Below are 15,321 nucleotides of genomic sequence, written 5' to 3'. Positions count from 1 at the left end.
CAGTAAAGCCTTCTATAAGGTTCCACATGATAGGCTATTGGAGAAATGCAGAGGCATGGGATTGAAGGTGATTTGGCAGTTTGGATTAGGAACTGGCTTTCTGTAAGAAGGCAACAAGTGGTGGTTGGTGGAAAATATTCAGCCAGGAGCCCGGTTACTAGTGGTGTGCCACAAGGATCTGTTTTGCAATCATTCCTGTTTGTCATTTTTATAAATGACTTAGACGCAGGCAAAGGAGGATGCGTTAGTAAGTTTGTAGATGATACTAAAGTCGGTGGAGTGGTGGAGGAATATTGCAGGAAGACTTGGATAAACTGCAGAATTGGGCTGAAAGGTGGCAAATGGAGTTCAATACAGATAAATGTGAGGTGATTCACTTTGGGAAGAATAACAGGAATTGCAGAATACTAGGTCAATGGAAAGATTCTTGGTCGTGTGGATATGCAGAGGGACCTTGGTGTCCATGCACGTAGATCCCTGAAAGTTGCCATCAGGTTGATTGTGCTGTTAAGAAGGCATACGTTGTGTCAGATCTTATTGGTAGAGGGATTGAGTTCCAGAGCCGTGATGTCATGCTGCAACTAAACAAAATGCTAATGTGGCCTCACTTGGAATATTGTGTACAGTTCTGGTCACTCCATTACAGGAAGGATGTGGAAGCATTGGAAAAGCAGAGGAGATTTACCAGGATGTTATCTATTATAGAGCATTGGTCTTATGAGGAAAGGCTGAGGGACTTGGGTCTGTTCTCATTGGAGAGAAGAAGGCTAAGAGGGGATTTAAAGAGACATACAAGGTGATCAGAGGACTAGATAGAGTGGACAGTGAGAGTCTTTTTCCTAAGATGAGGACATCTGCTTACATGAGGGGGCATAGCTGCAAATTGAAGGGTGATAGATTAAGACAGATGTCAGAGGCAGGCTCTTTTCTCAGAGAGTAGTAAGGGCGTGGAATGCCATGCCTGCTAATGTAGTGAATTCAGTCACATTAGGGGCATTTAAATAGTCCTTGGATAAGCATATGGATGATGATGGGATAGTGTAGGGTGATGGGCTTAGATTGTTACAGGTCAGCGTAACATTGAGGGCTGAAGGGCCTGTTCTACACTGTACTGTTCTATGTGCAAGAAACCTTTTTTTTAAATTGCAGAGGATGGTAGATGCCTGGAACATGCTGCTAGGGGAAGTGGTAGAAGCAGCTATGATAGCAAACTTTAAGAAGTATTTCAACAGATACATGAACAGGCACAGAATAAAGGGATATAGACCAAGTGCAAGCAGATGGGATTAGTTTAGAATGGCGTCATGGTCAGCACTGACATAGTGAGCTGAAGAAGAGGAAGGCCCATTTCTGCATCAGCCGTGCAGCAGAACCTCCACATTCCTGCTCACAATGTTAGGTGCCAATTTAGGCATTTCACATGTGTGGCAAATATCACGAACCATGCTGGCAACTTCAGACAGTGCATCCAAACAGTGATTATCTGGATACACAATGGAATTTTTAAGATGGTGCTGGCGTAAGAGATGGATATTCGGTGGATATTCTCAAAATGGTGCATGATAAGATGGGGCTAGAATTGGACATGAGAACTCCATAGGGGTCAGGTAGGCAACTAATGCAAACTTAGTAAAATATGGTGAGACATTTCACTGGACTTCATAGCAAGAATCCATTCAAGAACGTCAGTGCAACTTGCACTTAATCAGAAGAAAGCAAGATTATACAGTCATAGAGATCTATAGCATAGAAAAAGACCTTGGGCTGAGACAGTCAAAAACAACCATCTCACTATTCTAATCCCATTTTCCAGCATTTGGCCCATTGCTTTGTATGCCTTTGGACTGCAAGTGCACATCTAAATATATGCTAAATGTTAGGAGAGTTCCTGCCTCTACAAACCTTACAAGCAACGAGTTCCAGTTTCCCATCCCGCTCTCCAATACCTCACACAATTATGCTTCCTCTGGTTTTCCTCACATCTCCTCTGAACCTTCTGCATATTACCTTAAAATCATTGACCCTGCTCATTGATCCCTCCACCAAGGGGAAAAGAACAACCTGTGGTCTTTAGAGTATAAGTCTTGTTTTAATAATAAATCAATAATTGTGTTTATTAAGAAAAATGATTGGTGAACCTCTTGTTATTTAAAACTTGATGTGCTAAGGTACTTAAATGGTAATTTTGGTAACCAGGAAAAATATTTTTATTTTATATTGTGATTCATGGAATGGTGGGACAAGAGCAACAGTGCATTCCTCTTGTCTCAGTCATGAAGTACTTCTTGAACTGTATACACCCGTGTACATGGCGAACCCCATATCCTCAGAATAGTTTTCCACAGTTTCAGATACCCGCAGTTTATCACAGCCTGAACACATTATAGGGAACCTTCCAGAATCAGCCATAGGGTTGCCAGGAAGCTAAATTTCCCATTTAACTGAATGGGTTCACTCCAATCTGTGGTTTCAGGCTTCTGCGGTAGGTCTTGGAATGTATCCCCCACAGTTACGGGGACATCACAGTAATGTCAGAAATGTAGTAGCCAATATACGCTCAGAAAGCCTCCGGAAACAACTATGTCATACTGACCACTTAAATCTGTTTCTGTAATGTTCGCTGAGTGGTAAATAATGGCCAGCACACAAGAAAATATTCCCTTATCTTCTTCACAATAGTGTCATGAAATCTTTTGCATTCACCCGAGCAGGCAGATGAGGCCCTGACTAATGTCATCTCATCTGAAAGACAGCACCTCCAACAGTGCAGTTATCCCCCTTCAACTTTTCTATTCAAGCCTTGGATCAGGTATTTAACCTGAAAATGTGCAATTCAGTCGGAAGCATGTGACCATGACTGACACTACAGGGCACAAAATGAACCCTTATTTTAAGTAAATAACATTCAGTATATTATTTGGCCTTTCAATCTGACCTAATGATGACTTGTACAAGGCTTTTTTTAAAAAACATCGCTTGTTTTAACAGACATAGCTACAATACAGAAATATTCATTAAAATACACCTGAGAAAGGCACTTCTCCAAATTGATGGTCAGCTTTCAAAACCCAGGCTCTTACCATAGTTGAGGCTGCCAAGAGTGGTTACATTAAGGGATGGTTTACATCAGAGGATGATTTAGGAGGGTCATAATAAGTGAGAGTTTAGTTTAAATGAGGACTTTCTTCTATGCTAAATCATTTTGAACAAATGTGTGGTTGTTAAACATGAGCCAAGGACTTTTGCTCGAAAGAGAGCCACAAACTCTTCTGTGGGCGGCACGGTGGCACAGCGGTTAGCACTGCTGCCTCACAGCGCCAGAGACCCGGGTTCAATTCCCGACTCAGGCGACTGACTGTGTGGAGTTTGCACGTTCTCCCTGTGTCTGCGTGGGTTTCCTCTGGGTGCTCCGGTTTCCTCCCACAGTCACAAAGATGTGCAGGTTAGGTGAATTGGCCATGCTAAATTGCCCATAGTGTTACGTTAAAAGGGGTAAATGTAGGGGTATGGGTGGGTTGCGCTTCGGCGGGTCGGTGTGGACTTGTGGGCCGAAGGGCCTGTTTCCACACTGTAAGTAATCTAATCTAATCTAATCTAATCTAATCTAAATAAAAAACTAAAAACAGTGTAATTAATATGCCAGATTTTACTCACAAAGTAAAAAGAAGTAAAGGAGAAAAGCTGCAGTGGAAACCCTGAGGAACTGAGTGAAGGCATCTACATGTAGATTTCTCATTAAATCTACATACAGTAACAATTGGATGCTAACAAGCTATGTTCTGTATGATTTTTTTTTTAAAGAGAATTTGGGATTAATGCTTTGTCAATTAGGATGCTTTGGATGAAGTGTCAGCCATGGCTTAGTTGGTAGCACTTCACCTCTTGAATCACAAAGCTATGTGGGTACAGGTACCTCTTCAGGACTTGAGTACAAAAAATCTAGGTTGTCACTGCACTCTAACTCGGAAAATGGTGCACTGATCAAGATCTCTATCTTTTAGGTGAGATAGTAAATCAAGTCTCACTTGCTTTCCCAACTGGATGTAAATGATCCCATAGCACCATTTACAAATTTAGCACTGAAGTTAGCCTCAGTGTTTCAACTGAAATGTGTCATCTGATGACTCCACATTCTCACCTCTATCTGATAACGTCAGCACCCTACCTTCTCAAGAATCTATCCAGCTTTGTTTTAAAAATATTCAAGGAGCCTGATTCCACTGCTTTTTGAAGAAGGAAGTTCCAAAGATTCACGACTTCCTTGAGAAATAATTTCTTGTCTCAATCTTAAAAGGGCAACCTCTTACTTTGGATCAGGGAACCCTAGCTCTGGGTTTCCCTTCACGAGGAACCATTTCCACAAATACCCTTTCATGACCTTTGAAATCTTATATACTTCAATCAAATTGCCTCTTATAAACTCCAATGGATACAAGGCTAAACTATCCAACCTTTTGTCATAAGACAAGACACCTAGTCCATGTATTGGTTAGATAAACCTTCTACGAACTGCTTCCAACACAACCACACCCTTCCTTAAATAAGAAGAGTTGGTTTAGTGCTAACAGCAAATTTAGCAATCATACCTTTGGTTGCTTCACCCAAGTCATTTATCTACATCTACATTATCTACATTTCAGTGGCCCCACCACTGAAAACACATTTGGGGGCTCAGTTCTGTAGTGTAATGAAATACTGACAAATCTGTCTTTCCAAATATAGTTCCAACAACACTCAAGAAGGTTAATAGTATCAATAGAAGCATATGTAAAGTTTAAGAAGCTAAAATTGGACAGGACCCATAAGGAATATAAAGAAAGCAGGTGAGAATTTTAGGAGAGCAAGAAGGGGCAATGAAATTACCTTAGCAAGTAGGGTTAAAGAGAATCCTATGGTGTTCTATACACATATTCAAAAGGAGACCATACTGAGGGAGAAGGAAGGACCACTCAAGGACAAAGGAGGGAACTTGTGTTTGTAGGCAGAGGATGTAGGCAAGATCCTAAATGAGTACTTTGCGTCAGTATTCACCCAGGAGAAGGATATGGAGGGTAGTGAGATTTATGTGGAGCATGCTAATATGCTTCAGCATTTTGGAGACCAAGAAAGTGGTGGCGTTTGATCTCTTGAAGAGCATTAAGATGGATAAGTTCCCAAGGTCCGATTGTATCTACCCCAGGTTATTGAGAGAGGCATGAGAGTAAATTGCTGGGGCCTTGACCATGATCTTTGTATCCTTGATAGCCACTGGAGAGTAGCTAATACTGTTCCTTTGCTCGAGAAAGGAAATAGGGACAATGCAGGAAACTATAGATTGGCGAGTCTCAAATCAGTGGTTGGAAAGCTGTTGCAGAAAATGCTTAGGGATAGGATTTACATGCATTTGGAAAAGCATGGCCTAATTAGGGTCAGTCAGCACAGTTTTGTGCAGGGCAGGTCATGTCTTACTAATTTGATTGAATATTTTGAGGAAGTGACAAAGTTGATTGATGAGGGTAGAGCAATGGCTGTTGTCTACATGGATTTTAGCAAGGCTTCTGACAAGGTTCTTCATGGGAGGCTCATTCAGAAGATTAAAATGCATGGGATCCACAGTGTCTTTGCAGCATGGATTCAGAATTGGCTTGCCCATAGAAGGCAAAGGGTAATGGTAGAAGGATGTTTTCCTGGATGGAGGTTTGCGATTAGTGGTGTTCCACAAAAACTGGGTAATCCAAGATGGAAGATGGGAAACATTTCTGGCTGTAAGAGCTGTTCCTTTTTTTGAGGTATTTTAGGTGTTGGAGGTGATTTCCTCGAATTCCAGGAGCAGCAATTACTGTTTAATATGCTGTTGCACTGTTTTGGAACTTTGGGGAAAAAAAAAGTCAAAACAGCAGCAGTTTAAAAGGGAGAAGAGCAGACAAAGGAAGCACATGGTGAGGACAGTGCAGGAGAGAGAGAGAACCTGTACAGTTACCGACTTTGCTGTTTGAATTTGTGTATCGCTGGACATCAGAGTGCATCTGGGAAAATTAACATACAGTGAAATTCACAACTAATCTTGGAGGATCTGTTGGGTGAAGTATGGAATGAGCTGCCAGAGAATATGGTGGAGGCTGGTACAATTGCAACATTTAAGAGGCATTTGGATGGGTATACGAATAGGAAGGGTCTGGAGGGATATGGGCCAGGTGCTGGCAGGTGGGACTAGATTGGGTTGGGATATCTGGTCGGCATGGACGGGTTGGACCGAAGGGTCTGTTTCCATGCTGTACATCTCTATGACTCTATGACCTGGGACCTCTGCTGTTTATGATGTACAAATGGCTTGGATGAAAACGTAGATGGATGGGTTACTAAGTTTGCAGATGATTCAAAGATCTGTAGAGTTGTAGGTAGTGTAGAAAGTTATCAAAGGATACAACAGGCTATAGATCAGTTGCAGATATAGGATGAGAAATGGCAGATGGAGGTTAATCCAGTTAAGTGTGAGGTGCTGCACTTTGGGAGATCAAACGTTAAGGAAAAGTATGCAATTAATAACAGGACCCTAAACAGCACTTGATGCATGTTGGGGTTCAAGTCCATAGCTCCCTGCAAGTGGATAGGGTGGTACAGAAGTAGTATTGCATGTTTGCCTTTATTGGTCAGGGAATTGAGTACAAGAGTTAGGATGTCATGTTACAGCTTTACAAGACTTTGGCTAGGCCACACTTAGATTACTGCATTCAATTCTGATTGCCACATTACAGGAAGGATGTGGAGGCTTTGGAGAGGCTGCAGAAGAGGTTTGTCACAATGCTGCCTGGATTAGAGAGTATGAGCTACAGGGAGAAGCTAAACACTTAAGTTGTTTTCTCTGGAGTGGTGGAGGCTGAGGGCAGACTTGATGGAAGTCTATAAAATTATGAGATTTATAGATAGGGTTGACGGTCAGAATCCTTTTTTCCCCAGAGTTGAAATGCCGAATATTCAGGGGCATGCATTTAATGTGAGAGGGGGAAATTCAAAGGAGATTTGAGGGGCAAGTCTTTTACACAGAGAGTGGTAGGAGTCTGGAACGTGCTGTCAGGAGTAGTGGTGGAGGCATTTACAATAGAGGCATTTAAGGGACTTTTAGATATGCACATGAATATGCAAGGAATAGAGGCATATGGACCAAGGGCAATAGAAGGGATTGGTTGAATTTGGCATCATGTTCAGCACATTATGAGCCTAAGAGTCAATTCCTGTGCTGTATAACTGAACGTTCTATGTAAGGAGAAAGCAGAATGCTTCATCCACCTTCCATCCACCACTTTAAACATTCACTGCTTGCATCATCTGTGCATGATTCATTGCATTTACTTGCTAAGTATCCTTCAACAGCACCTTCCAAATCACTAAAACCTGAAAAGGATAAGGGTAGCAAATGCATGGAAAAGGCACCATCTGCAGCCTACCCTTGAAATTTCCCACCACCCTGACCTAAGAATACATTGCTGATCCTTTTCTGCCCTGGGCCAAAAACCTGAATCTCCTTTTCAAAAAGGACTATAGGTACATCTACACATCAGAGACTGCAGCAGTTCAAGATGATAGCTACCATCACCTTCTCAAGGCAATTAGGGATGGGTCATAAATGGCAGCCTTGCAGTCACTTTGCCATCCCACAAACAAATATGAAAAAACCTCCACTAAACTTACTTAGTCACAGACCAACTTGATGTGTAAACAATTGTCGTTGAATTTCCTTTCCAAACACCTTAAGGAAATCCTATTACCACAACAGTGAAGTACAGAGGAACTTCGATTATCTGAATACCAATTATCCAAAAACCGGATTATCCGAAGGGGATCTCAAGGTCCCAACCGAAACAGTACATCAAAGATGTGTGTCCAACACTGATCGCGTCTTTTGTTTACAGTGATTAAAAGTGCTGCCGAGAACAGTCCTGGACTGATGGGAGTGTAGACACCGTCTCTCTCTCTCTCTCCCCACACTTTTCCTGGAGCTCTACACAAGGGTGAACCCTAACCCCCCCCTTCCCCAGATAATCTCTCCAACGTTGTCCTGTACAGGGCAAAGGTGCAATCTGTCAAAAAGTTTGTGTGTGTGTGAGCGCGTGCGTCCATGCACAAGCTATTTGGAGACTCACCCGCCCCAAAAGGCAGTAGCAGCAGCAGTCTTGTTGTGGGTGTCCAGTTCGGCTGCCCCAGAGAGGGGCCGAGGGGAGGACGGGGTGGCAGTGTTGGACGGGATTGGGGTGCGGGCAGAGTGGGTGGGGGTAGGGGAGCGGTGTTGGGCAGGGTTTGGGGGAGCGGTTGGAGGGGCGATGCTGGATGGGGTTGGGGGTGGGTGGGGCCTCGTGCGCGCGCTGTGCTGCTGCCTAGTCCGAACAGGGAACAGACTTAATAGAAAACTCCGAGCCCCAGAGGAAAGGCATTGAATTGATTAACCGAATAATCAATTATCCAAACGAAATAGTGCCGCTCATCTTGTTCGGATAATCGAGGTTCCCCTGTATTTCAAAGAAAAGGCCCCAATACCACCTTAAACTCAGGATTATTACTAGAACAATCAGGAAAAAGAATCACACACATGTTTTTAAACACTGATTGCTTTAACACAAGTGCAAATTGTGGAAGAGAAAACAGAAAATCTTAAAGTAGAATTGGTAAAGTTTACATAAATATGAAAATATATATCAATCTGCAGAAATACTTAATTTTCAGTTTAGTAACAGTGGAACAAACACTGAGCCAAAACATCATCTTTGTGGTTTTAACATTTTTGGCAAAACACTAGAGCAACACGTAACATAGGTTTGTGTTCTATTCAGACGTCAATAAGTGCCTCCTTTTCTTTTGAATATTTACATTTCCCTGTTGACACTAAATTCCAGGAACTCTAATGACGTCAGCAAGCTAAACTCAATAGGGTGTAAATCTACCATCTAAAATACAGAGAAAGGAGGGAAAGTGCATCAACAAATTCTTCATTTAAGCAACTGCTTCGGGATTTACTGCATATCTGACATTTAATTAACTCACAGCACAGGCACATCATGCTTCTTTAAATTAATTTACACCATACACACACACACATATATATACAAAATTTAATAAGGTAACTTCCTGTTTCAGAATGTGTCATTCGTTCAACATTTAAATTGAAATGTTCGAGGGGACAAATAATAAAAAGAGCTTGATACAAAATCAGGGACATTATCTTACATTTGTACCCAATCAGAAGGTTTCCTGTGAAATGGGAAAATATACTACAAAACAGGACAAATTATATTTTCACTCATTAATACTAATCTGCAACACAACAAAAAACATTTCAGTGCACTAAATGAGAAACAATTTCAGCTAAATGCTAATTTATCAAAATGCAAGTATGCAGTGCCAGTACTGAAAACTGAATATGCAAGTTTATCTATTTACTGAAATATAAAGAAAAGGAACTTATCAGTTTTAAATATGTACAAAATGTTTTGTATCTGTTGCTGTTACTTTACCTGTTTCTGTATCATCCTGTGTCACAGCCATGTCTAGCCCTTTGCAGATTGCTTATCTCTCTCCACTCACTCTATGTGAAAGGCTCTTAGGCAACATGCTTTTATAGGATTACAATAAGACACAATGACATCAGAGTGACATCAATGTCTTTCTACAACAGCTTTCGAACTGGATACTTTCTACACTGCAAATGTCAAAACTAATAATTTATAAACATTGGATTTAATAACTTTCATTATGCTTTGATTATTTAATAGCTCTTTCTTAGAAGGCAAAGCATGCCTACAAACTCAAAATTTAGTTTAAACACAATAAATATTAAAGAGACTTTTACTCAGATATAATTGCAGCTTTCTGTACAAAGAAAATGCTTTGAAGAAATCTTGTTGCTAATTTCCATTTTTTAGGATTTAACAGTTTTCAAAATTTTCCACAGATAAGAAAATGTTTGCCATATTGCCTCAACGTGACAGAAAAATGTTTGTTCATTTTTAAGAAAAATCTGATATTTCTACCAAGCATAAAATCTATCCATTTGAGTTTCCTTCCTTTCAGAACAGCTCCCATGATGCTAACTGCAAATTCATTCCTTTTTTTAAGTTCTGACTGACAACCACTTTAGAAGTCAATCAAGACTTAAGGAAAATACATACTAGAATTATAAAGCACAGAAGCAAACCCTTCAATCCAAATTATCTGTGCTCACCAGCTATCTTAAACTAATCTAATCCCATTTGCCAGCAATCAGCCCATATCCCTCTAAACCCTTCCTAGTCATGTACCCATCCAGGTGCCTTCTATATGTTGTAATTGTACCAGCCTCTACCACCTCCTCTGGCAGCTTGTTTTAGACATGCACCACCTTCTGCATTAAACAGTTGTCCCTTCGATCCCCTTAAAATCCTTCCCCACTCACCTTAGACCCAGTGCTCTCTAGTTTAGGACTCCCTTACCCTGAGAAAAAGACCTTGGTAATTTACTCACGTTGAATAAGAATCTTGTGCTCCAAGAACTAGTTGCACCACTAACTAAATTGTTCCAGTCCAGCTAGAACACTGGCATCTACATGGCTTTGTAAAAATGCCTAGGTATGTTCTGCCTACCAAAAGCAGAACATACTCGATTCAACCAATTACTGCCCTGTCAGTCATTTTTCAATCTTCACAGTGATGGAAGAAGTCCTCTACAATGACTCTACTATCAAGTAGCTAACTACTACCCTCTAAGTGACCAGAAGACATAGGAAATAGGCCAGTTGGCCCTTTGAGTCTGCTCCATCATTTAATGAGATAATGTCTGATCTCTGATAATCCTCAACTCCTTTCCTGCCTTTTCCTAATAATTCTAAATTCCCATAATGATTAAAAATCCGTTTCTCTCAGCTTTGATTATGCTTAATGGTCCAGCCACGACAGCCCTCTATCGTAAAGAATACTATAGATTCATTCATCACAGATGCTGTTTACTGGATTACTGAGTGCCAGGTGTGGCTTTTCATCATGTATGTGTCAAAGCGAGGAGTGTTGGTATATCTACTCATGGTGAGAAGTGCGGTCAAGTTTGATTCTGCCCTCGCCTAATTTTCCAGCAGTTACCAAAATCTAAAAAAGCCTTGGTACTGTATTGTGTCTCTAATGACCATAGACATTCGCAACCAATCTGCATATGCCAAATTCCCATAAGCAACAACATAGGAATAACCAATCCATTTTTTTTTAGTTAATGAGATTGTTTGAAGGATACTAATTGGCCCCAGACACAATGGAAACTCCCCTGTATTTCCCCTGTCTAAGCAACAGTTATAGTTAAAATCAGAGTGAGCAAATTTGAAAGGATCTTGACAATCTTGATCACTGAGTGAAGACATGGCAAATGTTTTACAGGGAAATGTACAGTTGAGATTTGGCACAGAATGTCTGTACAGTGTACTGAACTCACACTTACGCACAATTTAGAAATCTGAAGAGAAAGTTTTAAAAATAGGACCTTATAAGGCAAGTTTGCTTTTTATTATGTCATTTGATCATTTATGATTAGATTAGATTCCCTGCAGTGTGGAAACAGGCCCTTCGGCCCAACAAGCCCACACCAACCCTCCGAAGAGCAACCCACCCAGACCCATTCCCCAATGTTTACCCCTGACTAATGAACCCAACACTATGGACAATCCAGCATGTCCAATTCACCTAACCTGCACATCTTTGGACTGTGGGAGGAAACCAGAGGAAACCCACGCAGACACGGGGAGAATGTGCAAACTCCACACAGGTAGTTGTCCGAGGCAGGAATTGAACCCGAGTCCCTGGCGCTGTGAAGCAGCAGTGTTAACCACTGAGCCACCATGCTGCCTAGCACTTATCTCCAAGTGAAGATTATGATCAGATCTTTAACTGTGACCTTCTAGGTGTCCAAGTTGGAAATGGGGAAAATATGAAGTTTAAGCAAAAAGAAAGGATTTTGATCGCTATTAGAACATTTAGACACACCCATGCTATGTATAAATAAATAGAAGAGACTTGAAGTGCTATTGGGGGCGTCACAGTGGCTCAGTGGTTAGCACTGCTGCCTCACAGTGCCAGGGACCCAGGTTCGATTCCAGCCTTGGGCAACTGCCTGTGTAGAGTTTGCACATTCTCTGTGGTTTTCTCTCACAGGTGAGGTGAATCGGCCATGCCAAACTGCCTATAGTGTTCAGGGATGTATAGGTTAATTACAATAGTCAGGGGAACTGTTCGAATAAGAGGGGTAGGGGAATGGGTCTGGGTGGGATATGCTTCGGAGGGTCAGTGTGGACTTGTTAGGCCAAATGGCTGGTTTCTGTAGGGAGTCTATGAAGAAATTTGGTTTGAGTAGTATAGCACTAGGAAATTATAGTATAGTGGTAATGCCACTGGACTAGTTACCTTATGGTGGCTTGGATGTAAAGAATTTGTTTTGAAGTATTTATTGTGCACTTCGAACTGCGTTTGCAAAATCCGTAATTAGCATAGTTGTTTCCAGAAGCCAGAAAACTGGGTGAGGCATGGCACTTTGATGCCAATCAGAAATTAAAATTGTGATTGTCTCATCGCAAATTGAGTAGATGCCATAGTTTTATATCATTGCAAGTCCATTTCCTTTTTTTATTTGCCAAGCCCTTTGAGGTGTGACATAGCATGTTTCCTTTACTATTCATATTCCTGCACTGAGTTTTGTTGTAATTTTTTCCAAGGCGGCATGCTGGCTCAGTAGTTTCAGCACTGCTACCTCACAGCGCCAGGGACCTGGGTCCGATTCCAGCCTGGGAAGACTGCCTGCGTGGGTTTCCTCCGGGTGCTCCGGTTTCCTCCCACAATCCAAAGATGTGCATGTCAGGTGAATTGGCCATGCTAAATCACCCATAGTGTTAGGTGCATAATGAGAACAGACCCAAGTCTCTCAGCCTTTCCTCATAAGATCTTCCCTCCATACCAGGCAACATTCTAGTAAATCTCCTCTGAACCCTTTCTAAAGCTTCCACATCCTTTTGATAATGCCGTGACCAGAACTATACGCAATACTCCAAGTGAGGCCGCACCAGAGTTTTGTATGCCTTCTTAACAACCCTCTCTCTCTCCCCGATTCCCCACCACCACTCTCTCTCCCCCCGATGCGATCTATGTACCAGGACACAGAGATCTTTCTGCTTGTCTACACTACCAAGAATCTTACCATTAGCCCAGTACTTTGCATTCCTGTTACTTCTTCCAAAGTGAATCACCTCACATCTTTCTGCATTAAACTCCATTTGCCACCTCTCAGCCTGGCTCTGCAGCTTATCTATGTCCCTGTGGAACCTGCAACATCCTTCGTCACTATCCACACCTCTACTGACCATAGTGCCATCAGCAATTTTACTAACCCTTCCTTATATGCTCTCATCCAGGTCATTTACAAAAATGACAAACAACAGAAGACCCAAAACTGATTCTTGCAGTACACCACTAGTAACTGAATTCCAGGATGAATATTTCCATCAACCACCGCTATCTGTCTTCTTTCAGCTAGCCAATTTCTTATCCAAATCACAAAATCACCCTCAATCTCATGCCTCCATATTTTATGCAATAGCCTACTGTGGGGAACCTTATCAAATGCCTTACTGAAATCCATATACACCACATCAAACGCTTTAATCTCATCCACCTATTTGATCACCTTCTCAAAGAACTTAATAAGGTTTGTAAGGCACGACCTACTCTTCATAAAATTGTGTTGACTCTCCCTAATCAAATTCCTTTCTAGATGATTATAAATTTTATCTCTTATAACCCTTTCCAACACTTTACCCACAACCGAAGTAAGACTCACTGATCTATAATTGGCAGGAGTAACTATGACGTTTTGATGCATTTTTGGCACATGGTTTGTGTCGTGCCCCCTCGTTGTCCCCACTGGTAAGCTCATCAGCCTTGGCTGCTGAGTGACAGAATGACTGAGAAAAAGTACGAGACAGCCGTGGTCCACACAGACCGATCTCAAAAAAAAAGAATGAGTTTTCCATGTCCAATGAAGCAGTCTGGCTGGGAAACATACTGGATAAACAATCGTTCTGCAGCCTCATCCACAATTGTGAGTTGTTTTAAGTTGTTAAGTTGTAAATGTGCCTGCACAACACAACTGCCAACAATATCAGTCTCGAGTCAAATCGAGACAGTGATCTTGGGACGATACCTACCGCCCTACTTGGAGCTGAGGCCGGCTATTCCTACAAGGGAGCGGCTCGTCCGGTAGTGGATGACACAGATAATGTTGTAGAAGGAGCCATGTGGGCAGCCCACCCACCGGATGGGATAAGCATAACTACCCAAACCTTCTATACCAAGGATTATCAAACTTCGAAACGGGGCACAGAGAATGAGACTGAAACAGAGACTGATGGTATAACAAACAATGCAACTGCCTTCATGGATGGAGTTGTGATCGAACCAGTCCATGACAGAACATCTGACCGGGAGGTAATAATCCATTACCCTGTCGATGAGTTGTTTTGCACGGACTGCAACACCCTGTTCCCCATAGTGAGCCTGTTCAAGATCCACATGATCAAGGTGAACCAAATTAAGAACATCTGAACAAAATTCAACCTGCAACAAAGCAGGAGAGTAACATGCAATCTACTGCCATTACACCAAATGCAAAGGTAAGAAACCCCCTCCAGTGGGGGACTTTGCATGCAGCGTGTGCGACCAGAGGTTTACAACCCAGGGTGGACTTGGTCAACACGAGAGGCATCAACATCCCATTCTATGAAATGAAAAGTGCCTCAAAACAGCACTCAAGGTTAAAGGCAAACCAGGGAGAAGTGATCGCATATGGTCACAGGAGGAGGGAATTAAAAATGAGATTTACAGGATGCAAATTCATTAATAAATCAATCACCAGCATCCTTAAAACAAAAATACTCAAGCAAATCTCAGACAAATGCAGGAACCTTGCAAACACCCTAACGGAGGTCCAAATCCCAAATGATGCGAGCATAACTAATGACTTGCACGAATCGGAGGCAGAGTGTGTCCAGGATAATCCCGATGATGCAAACCCGCGTCAAAGGGCCAATTGCAGAACACCAGCCTCAATCCCTAAGCAAAGGGACACAGATGACCAGCTAACACAAGCTGAGGAGCTCTTGAGCGCAAGGAAAAACCCAGACACTGTAGCTCTCGGGGTTGGTCCATTGGAGAGTATTACCGACCTACTAATGAACAGTAGGAAGAGACAGAATAAATTAAACAAGCCTTAAGAAGGCCAAACCAAAAACGACAAGATAATAAGTGCAAAGAAAAGATGGGCAACACGTAGAGTGCTGTTCAAAGC

The 15,321-nt window shown here is 41.9% G+C and overlaps 1 protein-coding gene across 5 annotated transcripts in view; it reads right to left on the bottom strand.

The window, feature by feature from the left end:
• LOC122550087 (cAMP-responsive element modulator-like) overlaps positions 1 to 15,321 on the bottom strand; it is a 144,029-nt gene that overhangs the window by 29,753 nt on the left and 98,955 nt on the right. The window contains exon 1 of one of the 5 annotated variants that reach the window (XM_043690642.1): positions 9,486 to 9,554. The exons of the other annotated variants lie outside the window; for them this stretch is intronic. Within the exon in view, the coding sequence (XP_043546577.1) occupies positions 9,486 to 9,516 (31 nt within the window). The 5' untranslated portion in view covers positions 9,517 to 9,554. Of the gene's footprint in view, positions 1 to 9,485; positions 9,555 to 15,321 lie in introns of those variants that run through there. 5 annotated transcript variants of the gene reach the window in all.

The sequence above is a fragment of the Chiloscyllium plagiosum genome, chromosome 5 (genome assembly GCF_004010195.1).
Source record: "Chiloscyllium plagiosum isolate BGI_BamShark_2017 chromosome 5, ASM401019v2, whole genome shotgun sequence".
Taxonomy (NCBI): Eukaryota; Metazoa; Chordata; class Chondrichthyes; order Orectolobiformes; family Hemiscylliidae; genus Chiloscyllium; species Chiloscyllium plagiosum.
Note: the sequence above shows the minus strand (reverse complement) of the source record. Positions and strands in the feature narration are given on the sequence as shown.